Source organism: Nicotiana tabacum, chromosome 3 (assembly GCF_000715075.1).
Source record: "Nicotiana tabacum cultivar K326 chromosome 3, ASM71507v2, whole genome shotgun sequence".
NCBI lineage: Eukaryota > Viridiplantae > Streptophyta > Magnoliopsida > Solanales > Solanaceae > Nicotiana > Nicotiana tabacum.
The window spans coordinates 100935675-100956108 of NC_134082.1; the positions used below are offsets into that span (position 1 = coordinate 100935675).

General features: G+C 39.9%; 1 protein-coding gene across 1 annotated transcript in view; it reads right to left on the bottom strand.

The window, feature by feature from the left end:
• The window catches only part of LOC107820388 (uncharacterized), a 57717-nt gene that overhangs the window by 14951 nt on the left and 22332 nt on the right, over positions 1 to 20434 (bottom strand). The window contains exons 13-24 of the mRNA XM_075249692.1: positions 12103 to 12197; positions 11056 to 11204; positions 10783 to 10838; positions 10493 to 10706; positions 9265 to 9681; positions 8917 to 9194; positions 8764 to 8849; positions 8596 to 8682; positions 8196 to 8454; positions 7678 to 8118; positions 7473 to 7569; positions 3527 to 3849 (exon numbers count right to left, since the gene is read on the bottom strand). Coding sequence (XP_075105793.1) covers positions 3527 to 3849; positions 7473 to 7569; positions 7678 to 8118; positions 8196 to 8454; positions 8596 to 8682; positions 8764 to 8849; positions 8917 to 9194; positions 9265 to 9681; positions 10493 to 10706; positions 10783 to 10838; positions 11056 to 11204; positions 12103 to 12197 — 2502 coding nt within the window. The remainder of the gene's footprint in view (positions 1 to 3526; positions 3850 to 7472; positions 7570 to 7677; positions 8119 to 8195; positions 8455 to 8595; positions 8683 to 8763; positions 8850 to 8916; positions 9195 to 9264; positions 9682 to 10492; positions 10707 to 10782; positions 10839 to 11055; positions 11205 to 12102; positions 12198 to 20434) is intronic.

The window sequence follows — 20434 nt, forward strand, 5'->3', positions numbered from 1 at the left end:
TTTCATACAAAGAACTTGGGCCAGTTGAAATACTTTTTGGGAGTAGAAGTAAATAGAAGCAAGAAAGGAATTCTTTTGTCTCAGAGAAAGTACATTCTTGACTTGCTTGCAGAAACTGGAAAGTTGGCAGCTAAACCTTGCAGTACTCCAATGGTTCCTAATGTGCATCTTATGAAAGACGATGGTGATCCTTTTGACGATCCAGAGAAATACAGGAGGTTAGTTGGGAAATTAAACTACCTTACTGTGACTCGTCCAGATATTGCTTTTGCGGTAAATGTTGTTATCCAGTTTATGTCTGCACCAACGGTCAAACATTGGGCAGCTTTGGAACAGATTTTGTGTTACTTGAAAGGAGCTCCTGGACTTGGCATATTATATAGCAATCACAATCATACTCGTATTGAGTGTTTTGCAGATGTTGACTGGGCTGGATCGAAATTGATAGAAGATCTACTATAGGTTATTGTGTCTTTGTTGGAGGAAACTTGGTATCATGGAGGAGTAAGAAGCAAAGTGTTGTATCTCGATCTAGTGCAGAATCCGAGTATAGAGCTATGTCACAGTCTACATGTGAGATTATGTGGATACATCATCTGTTGACTGAAATTGGGTTAGAGCATCCAATACCAGCAAAACTTTGGTGTGACAATCAAGCTGCCCTCCATATTGCGTCAAATCCGTTGTATCATGAAAGAACTAAGCATATTGAGGTTGAGTGTCATTTTATTCGTGAGAAGATTTAGGAGAACTTGATCTCCACGGGCTACGTGAAGACAGGAGATCAACCGGTTGATTTGTTCACAAAGGCGTTGAATGGAATTCGAGTTGATTACCTTTGTAACAAGCTGGGCATGATCATTATCTATGCTCCAGCTTGAGAGGGAGTGTTATATAATGAACGTAGACATAATCTGAATGTAGACATAATCTTATGTAATATACATAGCTAGCATAATTATAGGGATTCACCGCAGATTTATAGGATTTCCTTTTTGATTCTTTCCATAGTTAAGGCTCTATGTACTTGTATATATACTTGTTACTCCTTGAATACAACATAAGAGAGATTTCTCTATTGTCTCTGTACTTTACAGGAACATCAGAGAATACCTATAATCAGCAGGACATAACCTACAGTTTGCACCATCAGAAGACTTACTGTTCCATAGAAAGGGGCAAGCACTATCCTCATGAGCCATTAAGACTCTTTTGCTTTACTTATTGAACAGAAGAAAATCTTCTTGCCTTAAAATGCAACTTTTAAATTTGCTGAGAGGTTCTGATTTTTTGACTTTGTAGACATTGGCACAGATTTTTATTTTTTGAGAAGGAACACATTTGTATATTAATAAATAAACTACACAAAAACTGTGCAGTCACCCATATTTACCGTGTGAAATACTGGAAGAAACTCCTAATCTTTTGTCTTCTCAGAAGGATTCTAAGACAACAACAATAGACTCATGGCCTTCTAAATACGTTCCTTTATACCAAAAATAGAAAAGGACTAGACACCTCATTTTCATCTTCTGGGTGTTATTGGATTGATCGTCAAAGATATTGTATCTAGATTTTAATACTGAATAATTAAGACTTTGTTTTCTCAACATCTAAATGTGTATAATTTATCTTTAATTAAAATTAATAAATATGGAATTCAAATAAATAAATAATAAATATTATATCCACAAAATATTAGAGATAATATTAATTTTACATGGTGTTGCATAAATTGCTTCTTTAATGAACCACATTCTAATAGCCAGCAGTTGGCGGAGGAAGCAGACGATGGTGGTTGAGCAATGGTGGTTGTGTGTTGATGGCGGGAGGTGATGGATGTGCGATGGTGACTGATGGTGATGGCTAGCGGTGGAATTGGTTGGATGGTGCTGGTCAACAATGATGGTTGTGTGGTGGAGGCTAGTGGTAGAGGTGGTTGGTAGTGATGACTAGTTGTGGAGGTGACTGACCGTGAGGGCGGTCTGAGATGGTGGTTGTGAGGTGGAGGCTGATGGTAGAGGTGATTTGTAGTGGTGGTAGGTTTTATAGGTGGTTGGCTGTGGTGGTTGCATGGTGGTAGAGGACGGTGATGGTAATAATAGAGTAATAGTAAAAGATTACATTCACAAAATCTTTAACGGAACATCTTAATGATTTTAAGACTCTGTACTAGATCTGAATAATTGAGACTTATCAAGAACTAATATAAAATGGTTGTGAAAGAAAAAAACAAACTAAATGCACTTAATAGAGAGATCTGAATGATCCAGATTCAAACCTCCATAAAGTGGAAACAAATGGCGCCTAGTTCCTCTAGCGTATAGCACTTAAGCGGTCATCTCCAGAAGTAACTTCTATCGTCCTAACTATAAAGGTTTGCTGCTAAAACTTCTCGGTCGTTCACTCTTGGATCTTAGGTCATTGACTCAAGAGCTTCTGGTTGTATATCTAATAAATATCTTTCCTCTACTATTAGGTACGTTCCAAAACCATGGCAACAATAGCAGGTCAAGCGACTTTCGTCTTTGACTTTAGTTTAGTGTTACATATTTTTTTGATCAAGTAAGGTAAGCTTTCATTAAATCAATCATCCAGAGGATGTAATTGACTACAAAAAAGTCAATTCTCCTGAAAAGCAAAAACCTCCTATCTGCTCAAGGAGCTTACAAAATCTAATAGATCTAATGAGCTATTTACATCAAAATGTAACTCCAAGCAAAGAGATTTACTAAACATCTAGCTTTTAGTGCAGTTTAGTGCTACATATTCTAGGTTGTTCCTTCAATCTATATCAATTAGCTGTTTATCCCAAACATTTAATTGGATGTACCATATATGAGCCACATGGAATTTACTACCTCGACCTTCCAAGATAACCCACAGCTTATCCTATTACTGACTCTCCTAGATTACTCCATAAATGGTTGAGACAGACCAATTTTCTATTTTTCACACCTTTGTACTGAAGATAAAATTAGTCTGTGATTCCAATTCATATTTCCCTAAACCCGTCAAAATACAAAACATGAATATTTCGCAGACATCATAGACTTCTTGCAAACTATAAGCTGAAGTCCATTCTCATTAGTCAAAGAAAATTTAAGATGACGACCCAAGTGCTCCAGTCATGATACACTATTACATTTCATCACAGAACAGAGTGAATAAGACTGATCTCTAGAAACAGAAGATGAATAACCACTAGACTGGTATTACTATATAAAATTCCATTTTCTCAAACTGCAAAACCCTTAACAAGAAAGCCAGGCTGGATGCCTATGCAGATGAATTATTCTCAAAGGGAAATTTCTAGTAGAAAGGAACATACTATTCCACTGTATAACTAATTACAGATTAGCTAACTAGGTAAGAGATACATTTAAAAAGGCTTGTTTATTTCCAAGGGAAAAACAATTCACTCAAGCACATTGAAACTGTTAATTTGAAAGAATCAACAGCAGCCAAATAAAAGATGGTTAAAGACACAATGATAGCAAAAACTGACATAGAAACACGAACTTACTTGCTTTGCACGTTCCAGTAATTGAATTGCAAAATAGGAAATTCTTAGCTGCATCTTTGTGCAGGAATGGAATGAAGTGTCCCCTCTGCGTCTATCAGAAAACTCACAAATTCTCAGAACCCTAGTCAAGCCCTCTGCATATACTTCATAACCCAACTTAATGATCTCCATGCCAGTTAACTGCCCATATCTATTTTTCTTTGAATCTTCTGTCTTCTTTTCCAGAGGTAAGTGAAACCCTAGACCTCTCTGTTGCTTAATCCTGTAAAATGGTTTCCATTCACGTACTTTATCCAAGTTTATTTCACGTAGTAGATGTACAGCTGCAAGATAAAAATTACCAAAAATGAGATAATAAAGTCATACTTTTTTTAATAAATAGATAATAAAGTCATACAACAACGACCCAGTAAAATCCCACAAGTGGGGTCTGGGGAGGGTAGTGTGTACACAGACCTTACCTCTACCCGAGGGGATAGAGAAGTTGTTTCCGGTAGACCCTCGACTCAAGAAGACGAAAAGAGACCATATATCAGTACCATCAACAAAAAAAAACATAGAAATAATAACAACATCACAAGAACCAGTGAATAGACGGAAAGCAGAAATAATAACCAGTAAGTACGGCCCGACACTATGAAAACGGAAGAGTAGTGTAAACACAACATTGACCATTAGCAGTCTAAGACTAAATCCTATCATCCTAGCCTCACACTGGTAGACTAAATATGCTCAACTACCTCCTAACCTACAACCTTAATGCTCGACCTCCACAGTTTCCTATCGAGTGTCATGTCCTCGGAGATCTCAAGCCTCGACATATCCCGTCTGATCACCTTTCCCCAATACTTCTTAGGCTGCCCTCTACCTATCCCCGTACCCACCAACGCCAACCGCTCGCACCTCCTTACCGGCATCCAAACTCCTCCTCTTAACGTGCCCGAATCATCTGAGCCTCGCTTCCCGCATCTTGTCATCAATGGGATCCATTCCCACCTTCTCCCGAATATCTTCATTCCTAATCTTATCCATCCTTGTGTGCCCGCACATCCACCTCAACATCCTCATTTCTGCTACTTTCATCTTCTAGATATGTGAGTTCTTAACTGGCCAACACTCAGCCTCATACAACATGGCCGGTCTAACCACCGCTCTATAAAACTTACCTTTGAGTAGCGATGGCACTTTCTTGTCACACAGGACTCCAGATGTTAACCTCCATTTCATCTACCTCACCTTATATGGTGTGTGACATCCTCTTCGATCTCCCCATCCCCCTAGATAACCGACCCAAGGTACTTGAAACTGCCTCTCTTGGAAATGACCTGCGATCCAAGCCTTACGTCCATGCCCACTTCCCTCGGCTCAGCACTGAACTTGCACTCAAGAAATTCCGTCTTCGCCCTGCTCAACTGAAACCCTTAGACTCAAGGGCCTATCTCCAAACCTCCAAGTCTCTCGTTAACGTCACTCCGCATCTCGTCAATCAGAACAATGTCATCAACGAATAACATACACCATGGCACCTCTCCTTGAATACGGTGTGTCAGTGCGTCCATCACCATTCACCAGGGCAAATAAGAATGGGCTGAGCGCATATCCTTGGTGTAACCCCATAACAACCGGAAAATGCTCAAAGTCGCCTCCCACTGTCCTAAACCGAGTCTTAGCTCCATCATACATGTCCTTAATCGCCCTAATTTAAGCAACCGGCACACCTTTAGCCTCTAGGCATCTCCAAAGAACCTCTCCAGGAACCTTATCATACGCTTTCTCCAGATCAATAAACACGTGCAGATCCTTCTTCCTATCCCTGTACTGTTCCACCAACCTCCTAATAAGGTGGATAGCTTCCGTAGTAGAACAACTCGGCATGAACCCGAACTGGTTGTCTGATACAAACACCGTCCTCCTCACCCTCGCTTCTACCACCCTCTCCCAAACTTTCATGGTATGACTCAATAATTTGATACCCCTATAGTTGTTGCAACTCTGGATGTCACCTTTGTTCATGTACAACGGAACCACCGTACTTCACCTCCACTCGTCCGGCATCCTCTTCGTCCTGAAAATAACATTAAACAACTCAGTCAGCCACTCCAAACCTGCTCTACCCACACACCTCTAAAATTCTACCGGAATCTCGTCAGGACTGGTAGCTCTGCCCCTGCTCATCTTACACATAGCCCTCACGACCTCCTCAACCTTGATGCGCCTACAGTACCCAAAATCGCGGTGACTCTCGGAATGCCCCAACTCGCCTAGCACAATATCATGATCCCCTTCTTTATTCAGAAGTTTATGAAAGTAAGTCTGTCATCTCCGCTTAATCTGGGCCTCTCCCATCAATACTCTACCGTATTCGTCTTTGATGCACCTCATTTGGTCCAGATCCCGAGCCTTCTTCTCTCTCGCCTTGGCCAGCCGGAATAATTTCTTCTCCCTACCTTTGGCCCCTAGTTCCTCGTACAAACGACTAAAAGCCGCACTCTTAGCCTTTGGGACCGCCCGTTTCGTCTTCTTCCTAGCTACTTTATAGCTCTCCCTGTTCGCACTCCTCTCTACCTCGCATGTGCTCCCTACTAACTTCAGGTACGCCGCCTTCTTCGCTTCCACTTTACCTTGGACCACTTCATTCCACCACCAATCGCCTTTGTGCCCGCCAGCGTAACCCTTCGAGACTCCCAACACCTCTCTCGCCGCCTCCATATAATCCGCCGTCGTCGACCACATATCGCTCACATAAAGTCATACTAATTTGGAAAAAAAAATATATAGACAACTACTTCACATCGCAAAAGGTAGAAACAATACAATACCTCGAATAAAAAACAGAGAGCACAACTGATCCTTCATTTTCCTAGTCACAATTTTTAATGCAAGCATATAGTCCATATAAACGAATGAGAATTAAGGCTTGTTGTTGTTGCTACAGTTGCATCATGAGTCATTTTGATCTAGTTAGAGACTTGAACATCAGTGTAAGGTTAAGTGTGAGCACTAAAGAACCTCTATAGTTATAGAAAACCCTAATTTCTCTTAAAGACATTATTAAGCATAGCAATGAAATGAGCTTGAATTGAGTGGAATGAACATGGAGAATTTTGGACATAGGTGGCCCTAACTAATACTCCCTCCGTTCCAATTTATGTGAACTTGTTTGACTGGGTACGGAGTTTAAGTAAAAAATGAAGACTTTTGGAATTTGTGGTCCTAAACAAGTTCAAATGGGGCCCAGAGTATTTGTGTGGTTATAAAAGCTTCTCATTAAGGGTAAAGTTGTAACTTTAAGCTAAATTGTTACCAAATTTAGAAAGGGTTCATTCTTTTTGGAACGGACCAAAAAGGAAATAGGTTCACATAAACTGGAACAAAGGGAGTATACAACTGAGACGTACTCCCTCTGTCCCAATTTATGCGACTCTCTTTCCTTTTTAGCTTGCCCCAAAAGAATGACACTTTTTATATTTAGAAACAATTTAACTTTAAACTTCTCATTTTACCCTTAATGAGATGACTTAGAGCCACATACATGCCTGGCATGTTTTAGATCACAAGTTTCAAAAGTTTATCTTTCTTTCTCAAATTCTGTGCCCAATTAAACACCCTCACATAAACTGTGATGGAGGGAGTAGCTGATTGGTATTAATAAATTATCATACCTTTTCACAGAATTGTATATCTTTTAGTAATTCAATTTTTAACCTGTATTCTGTGAAGACACTGCTTTATAACTTAGACTAATCAAATAATTCAAAAGCAAATAAAAAGCATTTCCCATCCAACAGCTAAAACTTTTCGATGAGACGGTTCGTGCTATTCAACATCAACGTATAAAAATACAACAGGCTAATCCTAATAAAATAACAAGCGTGCATCATCAATCTATGCAGTTAAACTTCTATAGTATCTGTTCTAGTGAAGATTTTAAGAGGTTAACAGCTACCGTCAATCTGGACAACAAGCTTATGAGCATGTGTCAGGTCATCCCAGACATAGCCAACACTACTTCCAGATGCCAAAACCTCCGGCTCTGTTAAACCCTGAAGGTTCTCCACGATAAAGGTACACGATAAGAGTTAATTGCGTGATTACAATATGTTGAAACTTGCAAGTCAAACATCGAACAACGATGAAAAGAGATACAAAACCTCCTTCTGATAATATGTAATAGAAGTATTTTCCAAGCGATTTTCAATCCGGTAAGGCAGGTCCATATTTGCTGGCCAACAGAAGCGTAAAACAATTGTAGGACCATCTTCAACCACATGAACAGTGGCAAATTCACACATGGATGAGTTATGCTGAGTTGCAGGATCTGGTTGTTGAACAGAATACTCGGTCGACTTCTTGAATTTAAGAAAAAATCGTCCAAGTGAAGCAATACAAACTGGCCCAGACCAGGAGAAACTGGCCTTATTGGGTTGAAATTGGACAAAAAATGACGAATCATTTTGGGATTTTGAATGCTTTTTGAGAAAATTCTCAAAGAGGGTGCGTCTTTTAATTGTTGCCATCCCATTTCCACTCCTCAAAGTTAAAGCTGCTCTCTGCTTACTGTTGAGTGTAACAGTTGTGTCAGTCCCATCCTCCTAAGACAAAAAAGGATTTCGTCACCAGTTTAACAGCAAATGAAAGCTAACATCTGAAATCAAAAACAAAGACAGACCTCCAAAAAACATTGACGGACAGTGATGACTTCATCTGACTCATTTAGTATGACGTATCTGGGATACATTGATACAACCTGCAGTGGAACTACTTTGCTAACAGATGGTTTCAAAGAAACTCCTAACTTTGTAACAGTTTTGGAACCAGATTTTCCTTCCACTTCAAGGTTCACCTCCGTAAGGCCTGATAAAGCATCCAAGTCCAAGGGTGCTTTAGAGGCTCTCTCATCCAAGAGTGTAATGTGCACCTTGTGGCATCTAGCAAGTATAAACAAGAATTATGCAGGGTGAAAAGCATAATGCCTACAGTTTCATAACCACTGATAGATGGAACAAGGAGAGACGACATAATGGATTCGACTAAACTAGAACTAGCGAATTAAAGTAGAAAAACTTTACTTGCTGAACCATGATTTTGTTGATCCGGGAGGAAGATAAGATCCTAATTCTGGAGGCACCGCAGAAGCAATATTTTCCACCTCGTGCCTGGATATAATAGTACCACTCAGCAAAGGACTAAACTGAGCCAAATGAAAAAATTACAACTCATCTTGGACAAGAGCTTACCTAGAAACAAGCTTGTGATTTGCAGGAAAATAGAATAAAGAAAATTCGGTATTATTCTCCAAGGTGTAAGAAGTAAAGACAGCAGCCTGCACCAAACACAGACAAATTTAACACCTTGCTGTAAGGTAATAAGCAGCTAAGCAGGATAATTACCTCCAATATCCCTCTCTGTCCACGAGATAATCTAAGCAATGCAAAATACTTGCCAGTGCCAAAATCTAATTCGATATCCAAAAACTGAACTTTAGTTTTGCGCTTCTGCAGCCGTTTCGCACTGTCGCTACTATTTATTGGTTTGCAGCTTGTACCAAATGAAGTTAAGGTAACAATAAAATAAATAGCAGCAGGATTTGTATATAAGTTTACAGACGACGCAGAGGGAATAGTTGCCTCATTGCATATGCAGTCAACACCATTAGTAGACGGCAGACCTGTACTAAAGCAAAAGTCAGTAATACAATACATCAACTAACACTTGAACCAGATTTAATTTGCTATTACCTGTATCACTGAGTCTCACATGAATCTCCATATCTAAGAAGTTGGAGAAGTGAACAGTAGGAAGCAGAAAGATTTCTTTCTGCTCTTGCAAGGCAACTGGCGAACTTTTATCTACACGCGCATACCCAAAGTTATCTGGATGTACGATAGGTACATCTTTCCCAGTGCTTTCAATCAGAAAATGAATCTTTGCTACACGTCCATCCTTTGACTTAATATCACAATGTGCTGTACTTAAAGAATATTTCATTGATTGAAAGGAAAATGCTTTCCGCACTTGGTAAGTAAGTTTATCAAATATCCCAGATAGTCGAACAGGCTTTCCACCTCTAAGATCATCCGACCAGCAAGCTGATGGATTCTCAAAATTTGTTAAGTCATCTGTAACTTCAGGTCTAAAAGAAAATAGGAAATTACCTGCAAATTAAGTTCCAATATCATGGATTTCCTTGTTTAGGAGCTTAATCAGAGATCAAGTGAAAGGTAAGTTCTACAGAACAATTATAAGACCGACAATTTTGTACGGTAGTGAATGTTGGGCCGCTAAAGTTCAACATATTCAAAAGATGAGTGTGGTAGCGATGCGGATGCAAAGATGGATGTGCGGTCATACAGGATTAGATAAGATCAGAAATGACCACACTCGCCAGAAAATGCAGTAAGAACGCATTATAGGATAAAATTCGCTTGAGATGGTTTTGCCGTGTCCAATGTTTATCTACAGATCGATTCATGGTATGAAAATATAGTGAGTGAACGTGTTAAAAGGGGATGAGGTAGACCTAAAATAGCATGGAAGGAAGTCATCTCGCAAGACCTCCAAATTGTTGGAATCAATACAAACTTAGCTAGCGATAGGGCACAATAGAAGAAAATTATTCATCCAAGTGCTATCTACTAATTGGGAATAGCTTTTAATCTTGTTAGAGAGCTTATAATTATATAATTATTATTATTATTACTATTATTTATATATATTTAACTTATTTCTCATTTTTATTTTATTTGGTATTGATGATGACATGAGTTGAGCTTAAATGGAGAAGTGAGGATTGATATAGCCGACCCCAACTTGTTTGACTGAGGCCTACTTGTTGTTGTAATAGTTCGACTTCGTCTAGACAGGTAACATGTATGACATCTAAATCAATTCCATAAAGTTCTTTTCCTCAGAAGCAGGCAATTTCAATATCAAAGCTTGAAAGGGGGAAACATGCTTGAAACATACCAACACTCAAAGAATTTAGTGTCTTCTTTCGTTCGCCAGAGAGATTTATGGCACCAAAGGCTGCCATAGAATCGTCAACTGTGTCCCCGGCCTTAAGCATCACAGAAGCATAATCAACTTCCTTATGCTGAGGGCGTTGAAAACGCAGCTCCATTGAGAAATCAGTATCATTGTGTATCTTTAGTAATGGAGAGACGACGATTGTCAAGCAATCCTACAAACATCAAGAAAGAGGATTGTAAACCATAAGAACATTAAGTTAGACATGCCTGGATAATCAGCTGCGGTACCTCAGTCCTGGGTGAAACTTCAGCCACAAGAAATGGACCAGGGAAAGTTTTTGACTCTGGTCAATAGCAAATAAGTTTAGTAAGCTCTAAGTTTGAATTCATTGAATATGCACAAAGAACTAGTAGTGGTTCCTATTATCAGCAAAGGCTATAGAAAAGTCGTTTATCTCAAGTTGGTGGTGTCAGCTACTCCAAAATCCAAGTCTTAACAAGTAGTGCGAAATTTATTTATATATTTAAAAAACAACTTGAGGGAAGAGCAGCCTGAAACACCTTGTAGAGATACTATACGTGGTCTCCACGCGAATGACTGGGTGTCCAAGAGTGAAAGATGAAGTGGAGAAGTAGAGAGAAATCCTCTCTCCGTAAGCTGGATAGAGAAGAATGACGCTTCCGGAGGCCGATTTGCCAAAGCCAAGTGCCTTACAGACAAAAAGTTAGGCTCCTCACATGATGAGCACACAAGTAAAAGTTCAAATAAAGCGAAGGCAAAAATACAAATGAAAACACCGTGATTAACCTCTCAAAACATAAGAATGAAAATCGTGGAAAGGAAATTAATTACGTGCAAGCCCAGGACACTGGAGCTTACTCAGTATAATTTTTTTTTTAATAATTTATAAGGGATCTTACTAAGTATAAATGTGATACACAATTCAAAACATCAGCAGCAGGCAAAAAAAAAGTAAAAAACATATTCCAGACACACATACATCATATACTTCCTATTTCAAAATCTGTTAATCTGGTGTTATCTTGTACTGAGCAAGGATGAAATAGGGTTGCAAGTTGAGAAGGTAGGCTCTAGATTATGCCAGATGTATCATTCTCAAGGATGGCAGAAGCACAATGCCCACATACTACAAAACTGATTGTACATCGTCTGTGGAAAGACGAGTAAAATAGAGAAAGTGCAACACGGTCAGGGTGCTTGAGTAGACGTATGTCTCCTTTATCGAGGGAAAAGAAAGAGAAGGAACTCTATTGAGAAACGACTTTTTTATCCCAAAATTGCACAAAGGGAAACTAGGACTTTATCAATCATTTGCACGGCATAAGACACATGAAAATTAAATTCCCATCTAACTTCTGCTGTTATAGTTTATAGTTTCTTTCTTTTTTCAATCAGTAGGTCGAGTTCTATCTTTGTGCTGTGTGGAATAAACTTTACAATATCAAAAGAAAAATATATCAGTAGGTCAAGTTCTGTAGTTTCTTTAAAGACTGTTGATTGGCTCTACAAGGATGGTTCTGCCACTGAATCATAGCAGCGGATGTTTCAAGTAAACAAGCAGAACAACTGTAAGCTGTGATAAGCACCTCAAGAAAATGGTAGTGGAGTGTCTTCCTGCAACTGATACATCTTGATTATCATAGAACTGACAAATAAGGGATAAGCCTGACTGGTTTTCAACCTGAAAATGTTAAAACCCATCAGTTCGCACATGAAACACCAGACGATTTATAGTCTCTGCATGACTTTTCTCATGAATGGACAAATACAAGCTTCACAAGGTTAGATGTCTAATATTCAGTCTCAAAGAGCATGAAGATGGACTCATGTCCAACTCTCAGTCTTTGATTTTCTCATCAAAAACTTACAGCATGATAGCAGGTAAAAAAAAAAAAAGCAATTGTTGCAAATCAAAATAAGGATGACAGATTACTGGTGGAAGAAGTTCCCGAGATGTTCCATTGCTGAAGACATCATCCATAACATGGGACCGAAAAGCAAAGCTTATCCTAATCAATGTAAAGATGCATAGATGAATCACTTATCTCCGGCTCACATATTTAGGTTAGTTGATAAGTTTTGAGTGAAATTAAGTCCCAAATTGTGGTCAACCTAACATTCAACGCCTAACTGCTTCAAGCACTTAAATTGAGATGCATCATACTGGGCATATATTTACAGCCCATAAGTCAAGCCAGAAGCAGCATTTTTCCTGCTAAATTGGGTCCACAAAGTAATGTGCATTGTTAATCCAACCACCAATTAAATGTGCCAAACATCTTACAAGGGCGGAAAGACAATGCTGCTACTCTCAGAACCCATCTGGAATCTTAGCAGAAAACTTTCACACACTATTTCCATTGAGGAATCTGATTTCTCTTGCAGCAGAACTCCACATAAAAGTTGTGTAAGGACTACATAACCAATAAATGATGACAGAATCTTTAGACATGCAGCTGAAATAGCTATGCTAGCCTATGTTTTGGTTCTAACAAGAGGGGATTCTCTTATGGCAAGTGAATATTGTTAGAATAGTTATGTAAATAGTAGTAAATAACCCTAATCCCATATGTATTAGGAGTAGGACATGTTATGTATATATATATAGGCTCATTGTATCATGTTTAACATATGAGAATAATATCAATAATATTTTCTCCCGTGCTTTCTCACATGGTATCAGAGCCGTAGTGGTGAGATACATCCGGGAACTAAAATACAGAGCAGAAGTCATCGTCCCTAAATTTTCCGGCGACTTTTTCAAAGCTGTTTACGTTATCTCTCTCCCCGTCAGTGTTGTGCAAAATCCAACACTACCACAAGATCCGTCATCGTCCGGCGACCAAACCCCAGTGAACATCTCCGGCAGAACCCTCCACACGCGCGCTCACGCACCGTCAGAAGCTAGGGTTCCGGCAAGCGCGTGAACCCACGCGCCTGCGAGTACGACCACTTCCGGCCATTTTTTGACGACGGCTCTTCAGAACAGTTGGGTCGGCTACTAATTCTGACCCTACCCATCCTGTTTTCGTTTGATTCCGACCACTTTGAGTTTTTCCGGCAACCTCACCGATTTTTTTTCCGGCAAAAACAGTGTTTCCTTCATCTGTTTCAGCGAGTTTTCAGTTGATTCTTTCTATTATTTGGTGATAATTTCATAGGCCTCACTTCAATCCAACAATGTCTTTGGGAGTCGATGCCTTCGGATCTAAAAACCCGGATTCTGGCAGTTTCGGTGTTATGATTACCTCAGAACCTTTAATGGGAAGTTCAAACTACTTAGCTTGGGCTTTGTCTGTCGAGTTGTGGTGTAAAGGTCAAGGTGTTCAAGATCATCTAATCACGAAGTCTAGTGAAGGAGATGAAAAGGCAAAAGCACTTTGGGAGAAGATCGATGCTCAATTATGCAGTATTCTGCGGCGATCTATTGATTCTAAGTTGATGCCCTTGTTTCGTCCATTCTAGACATGTTATTTGGTTTGGGAAAAGGCTCGCACTTTATACACTAATGACATATCTCGTTTCTAGGATGTAATATCGCGGATGACAAATTTAAAGAAACATGAATTAGATATATATACTTACTTGGGACAAGTACAGGCAGTCATGGAGGAATTTGAGAAGTTGATACCAGTTTCTGCGAGTGTTGCAAAGCAGCAAGAGCAGCGACAAAAGATATTTCTAGTTCTTACTCTTGCTGGGCTTCCTAATGATCTTGACTCAGTACACGATCAAATTTTGGCTAGTCCGACTGTCCCCACAGTTGATGAATTATTCTCTCGATTACTTCGCCTTGCTGCAGCACCAAGTCACCCAGTGATCTCATCACAGACACTTGACTCGTTTGTTCTCGCATCCCAGACAGTGGACAATTGGGCATCTCAAACTATGAAGAATAGACGAGGAGGAGGTCGTTTTGGAAGATCTAGACCCAAGTGCTCTTATTGTCATAAACTTGGACACACTCGTGACGTGTGCAATTCTTTACATGGTCGACCACCCAAAAATGCTTATATTGCTCAGACCGAGACTACAGGTAACCAGGGATTTTCTTTATCTAAAGGGGAGTATAATGAGTTCCTTCAATATCGGGCAAGTAAGCAGACATCTCCACAAGTAGTCTGTTGCTGGTAATTCTTTTGCTTGTGTTTCTCAGTCTAGTACTCTTGGACAATGGGTTGTGGACTCAGCCGCTTCTGATCATATCTCTGGTAATAAATCCCTTTTGTCAAATATTGCGTATTCACAGTCTCTTCCCACTGTTACTTTAGCCAATGGGTCTCAAACTAAAGCAAAAGGAGTTGGACAAGCGAATTCCCTACCCTCTGTCACTCTAGATTCCGTTCTTTATGTCCCTGGCTGTTCTTTTAATCTTGCATCTGTTAGTCGTTTGACTCGTGCCCTTCATTGTGGTATATATTATATTGATGATTCTTTTATTATGCAGGACCGCAGTACGGGACAAACGATTGGAACAGGACTTGAATCAGAAGGTCTTTACTACCTTAACTCACTCACTTCCTCCAAGGCATGTCTAGTTACAGATCCTCCGGACCTAATTCACAAACGTTTAGGACATCCAAGCTTATCCAAGCTTCAGAAGATGGTGTCTAGTTTATCTACATTAGAGTGTGAATCATGTCAGCTCGGGAAACATACCTAAGCCTCCTTTCCTCGTAGTATTGAGAGTCATGCAGAGTCTATTTTTTCTTTAGTTCATTCTGATATATGGGGTCCTAGTAGAGTCAGTTCAACCTTGGGATTTCGTTATTTTGTTAGTTTCATTGATGATCATTCAAGATGTACTTGGATTTTCTTAATGAAAGATCGTTCTGAGTTGTTTTCTATATTCCAGAATTTTTGTGCTGAAATTAAAAATCAATTTGGTGTTTCTATTCGCACTTTTCGCAGTGATAATGCCTTAGAATATTTATCCTCTCAATTTCAGTAGTTTATGACTTCTCAAGGAATTATTCATCAAACCTCTAGGCCTTATACCCCTCAGCAAAATGAGGTTGCAGAGAGAAAGAATAGGCACATTATTGAGACTGCTCGTAGACTTCTCATTGAATCTCATGTTCCGTTGCGTTTTTGGGGCGATGCAGTTCTCACAGCTTGTTATTTGGTTAATCGGATGCCTTCATCTCCCATCCAGAATCAGATTCCGTATGCAGTATTGTTTCTCCAGTCACCCTTATACTTTGTTCCCCCTCGTGTTTTTGGGAGCACTTGTTTCGTTCATAACTTAGCCCCTGGGAAAGATAAGTTAGCTCCTCGTGCTCTCAAGTGTGTCTTCTTTGGTTATTCTCGTGTTCAGAAGGATATCGTTGTTACTCACCTGATCTTCGTAGGTACTTTATGTCCTCTGACGTCACATTTTTTTAGCCTAAACCTTTCTTTACCTCTTCTGACCATTCTGACCACCTTGATATATTTGAGGTCTTACCTATACCGACCTTTAAGGAGTCTACTATAGCTCCTCCTTCACCTTCCACCACAGAAGTCTTACCCATTCCAACCGTTGGGGAATCTAGTATGGCTTCTCCTAGAATCCCCGCCACAGGAACACCACTCTTGACATATCATCGTCGTCCGCACCCAGCATCAGGCCCAGCTGATTCACGTCCTGCACATGACCCTGCTCCTACTGCGGACTTGTCTCTTCCTAGTACACCGATTGCACTTCGGAAAGGTATACAGACCATCCTTAATCCTAATCCCTATTATGTCGGTTTAAGTTATCATCGTTTGCCATCACCCTATTATGCTTGTCTATCTTCTTTGTCCTCTGTTTCCATCCCTAAGTCTATAGGTGAAGCATTGTCTCATCCAGGATGGCGACAGGCTATGATTGACGAGATGTCTGTTTTACATACGAGTGGTACTTGGGAGCTCGTCCCTCTTCCTTCAGGTAAATCTACTGTTGGTTGTCGTTGGGTGTATGCAGTCAAGGTTGGTCCGGATGGTAAGGTTGACCGTCTTAAGGCTTGTCTTGTTGCCAAGGGATATACTCAGATATTTGGGCTCGATTACAGTGATACCTTCTCTCCCGTGGCTAAGATAGCATCAGTCCGCCTTTTTCTATCCATGGTTGTTGTTCTCCATTGGCCCCTCTATCAGCTGGACATAAAGAATGTTTTTTACACGGTGACCTTGAGGATGAAGTTTATATGGAGCAACCACCTGGGTTTGTTGCTCAGGGGGAGTCTCGTGGCCTTGTATGTCGCTTGCGCCAGTCACTTTATGGTCTAAAGTAGTCTCCTCGAGCCTGGTTTGGTAAGTTTAGCACAGTTATCCTGGAATTTGGCATGACTCGGAGTGAAGCTGATCACTCTGTATTCTATCGGCATTCTGCTTCGAGTCTCTGTATATATCTGGTGGTCTATGTTGACGACATTGTTATTACCGGCAATGACCAGGATGGTATTACTAAATTGAAGCATCTCTTTCAACACTTTCAAACTAAGGATCTGGGCAAACTAAAGTATTTTCTGGGTATTGAGGTCGCTCAGTCTAGCTCAGTTATTGTGATCTCACAACGGAAGCATGCCTTAGATATTTTTGAGGAGACGTGAATGACAGGTTGTAGACCTGTTGACACTCCGATGGATCCGAATTGGAGAGGGGAGCCTCTTAGCGATCCTGCAAGATATAGGCAGTTGGTTGGTAAATTAAATTACTTTACAGTGACAAGACCTGACATTTCCTTTCCTATGAGTGTTGTGAGTGTTGTGAGTCAGTTTATGGATTCTCCGCGTGATAGTCATTGGGATGCAGTTGTTCGCATTCTTTGGTATATAAAATCAGCTCCAAGCAAAGGTTTATTGTTTGAGGATCGAGGCCATGAGCAGATCGTTGGATACTCAGATGCTGATTGGGCAGGATCACCTTCTGATAGACGTTCTACGTCTGGATATTGTTGTAAAGCCCCGGGAAATTTTGCTAAGTAATCTAAGATTTTGTGGTGCCAAGATAGGCTAATTATTTTATCTTGTGTGCAAGTGAGGGTTCATGATATAATGGATATCAATTAGATAAGTTAATAAGTGTATAAGTCATATTATAAGTAATTTGGGGTCTAAGGAGAGACCTAAGTCTAAGCCAAGTTGGAAAATTTTCATAATAGGCTAAAGTTGTAAGTGAATGCGCACAAGACCTCACTTTGGACAAGCATATCTCTAGTTATATAAAGTGTTGAGTGATGCACAACCTATCAAATTAAAGCCCTTTGAGTCTAGTTCCCAACGCAACAAACCGTTCGTCATTTGGAGGTGTATACAGAAAGTTATGACCATTTTACCGGACATGCGTCACCAGCGCGCCCAGGAACGCGGCTGCGGCGAACCGCGGCAAACCAAGGTTTTTCTGCCTGTAAACCGTGGCAGAACGCGGTGGAACATGTAAAATGTCTAAAATACCCCTGGTCAGTGTAAAAACCGAAGGGGTATTATATTTCCTTCATTTTTTGATCATTCAAGCTCGAATTTTGGGGTTTTCTTCACCCTCTCAAGACCTCCAACCCCTCCCATCTTCAAGGTACGCAATCTTCATTAACTTGGTGTAAAATTCCATTATTCCTACACTAGTATTGATGAAATCTACTCATAAAACACATAGATCTTCAAGAAATTCCTTCAAGAACTCAAAGGAGGGTTTTGCAAGATTTCTTCCAAAAGGTAATCCTACTCCCCTTAGACTTACATGTATGAATTTATTATGGGTATATGAGTGTGAATTAAGTATTGGGACTCTTGGTGTGGTGATTAGAAGCCATAAGTTCCTAATATAAATACATAGTCATTGTAGAGATTGGAAGGTGATTATTTAATGGAATTTTGTTGGTTGGGTGAAGATGGGTTGTCACACATATGTTGTTGGAAATTATAAATTGGTTAGGAATGATGGTGGAATGAATTGTTGGTTAATGGTGATAGTTGGGTGAACCAATACTATAGTTATGGGGTGTAAAGATCTATACCTACAAGGTGTTTGATGATATGCCTAAATGGCATAAGTTACGGAATTTATTACTAATATTGGCCATATTGAATGTTGTATTGTAGATTGAGGTTTCTTAAGTGTATTGGATCATTGTAGTATCACTAAGGGCGAATTTGAGGTATGGATGGCTAACTTTAACCTTTGTAAAGTCACCTTGTTTGGTGTACAAGTAATTGGTATGTGTCATTTATGTGGACCATTTGTGAATTCTTGTGATTAATATGCCTTGAACGTTGTTGGCTAAGTTTCCTGATATAATGGTGTAAGTAAATGGCAACAAGCCAAGCGTGTGTGTGAAGGTGCTTATGTGGTAAGAGCTGTGTAACAAATGATGGAAAGAAATCGTAATTGATGCAATTGAAACAACTGTGGTAATATCATACGTGACTTGTCGCGGCAATTATCGTTGTGACTTAAATTGTATACGGACTGTTGCATATAATGGAAATGGTATTGATGTCTATGAAAACTCTTTGTGAATTGTTGTGTTGTCGTGTGAAATGTAACCGTCCGGTGGGATCGGGTTGCGCGCCGCAACACGTAGTTATAAGGTGTGGGTTGTGGTGATAAGGGTGGCCGAGGTAATAAGGGTGGCCGAGGTAATAAGGGTGGAAAAGTGATCGAAATCACTATTGAAATGAAAATATGTGAAAGTTGTGAAACCATTGATGTGATGAAATAATGTTGAAAGGGGAAAAGGAGAGATTGTGGAACTTGTTTGGCTTTGGTTGTTCCTTTCATGTGCATTGTGTTGTTGATTCTATTACTGTTTGTTACCTGTGTATTTCTTGATTTTACTTGGGGTAAAGTTTGTTCATACGTGCCAGTACAATTCAAATATACCAACGTCTCTTTTGTCGGGGCCGCTACATTCGTGTTATGATTGTAGGTGGTTCTATAGCAGGTACTCCAGTCTACCGACAGTAGCACTCCTTCACTTTCCGTCAGTTGTATTGGTGAGCCCGTTTTTCCTCTCGGGGCCCTGCGTGGCTCATGCCGCTTTTCCTCCCGAAAATCTTATTTTGGTATTTGCGTAAGGTATAGCCGGAGCCTTGTTACCGGCAAGTATTGTAACACTCTTTTGTATCCCTAGAGGCTCCGTAGACAGGAAATGTGAGTTATGTACTAATGTATTTTGTATTTGGCAATGTAACTTGTAACTTTGTACTCTTGCTTTCTTCTACACTATAACTTGTATGGAACCTTGGAAGTTTAACCACGTTTTAAATGTTGCGATATAAAATGAACTAACATGTTGAATGTACTATCTTTCCTAGTTTAAATAAAGGTAAGCATGGCTTCATTATTCCTATCGAGTTGGGTAGATAGCGGTTGATAAGGCTTGCTCAGTTGGGTTCACTCGGTTGAGCGTTGGTCGCGCCTCCCGAAGTTGGGGCGTGACAATTGTGTCTTAGTAGGAGGAAATTTGGTATATTGGAAGAGCAAAAAACAGAATGTGGTTGCTCGGTCTAGTGCAGAAGCAGAATATCGAGCAATGGCTATGGCGACATGTGAGCTAATTTGGATCAAACAGTTGCTCAAGGAGCCGTGTTATCAAAGGCGAAAAGCGCAACAAAGCTCTAAGGTCTATTAAGGCTTTAAGCGCAAAGCGCAAATAAAGCGTGGGCTTTAATGAAGAAAGGCGCAAATGGAAAAAAACTACAAATATGTATGTGTAGTCCAAACTAATATCAATAAGCATCAATACCAAATATAAGGACAAAGAAATCGAAGAAAATTTACAATAAAGTAAAATATCAATTGCTTAGTATCGCCTCTTCAGGATTACGCTCATTGGCAAGGAAAAGTATGCCTTAAAGCCTTGATGACAATATTGAAGTGCCCGCTAAGAGAGGCGAAGCGCTCAACGTGTTTTGAGCCTCGTTTTAGGGCTTAAGCGCGCCTTTGATAACACTG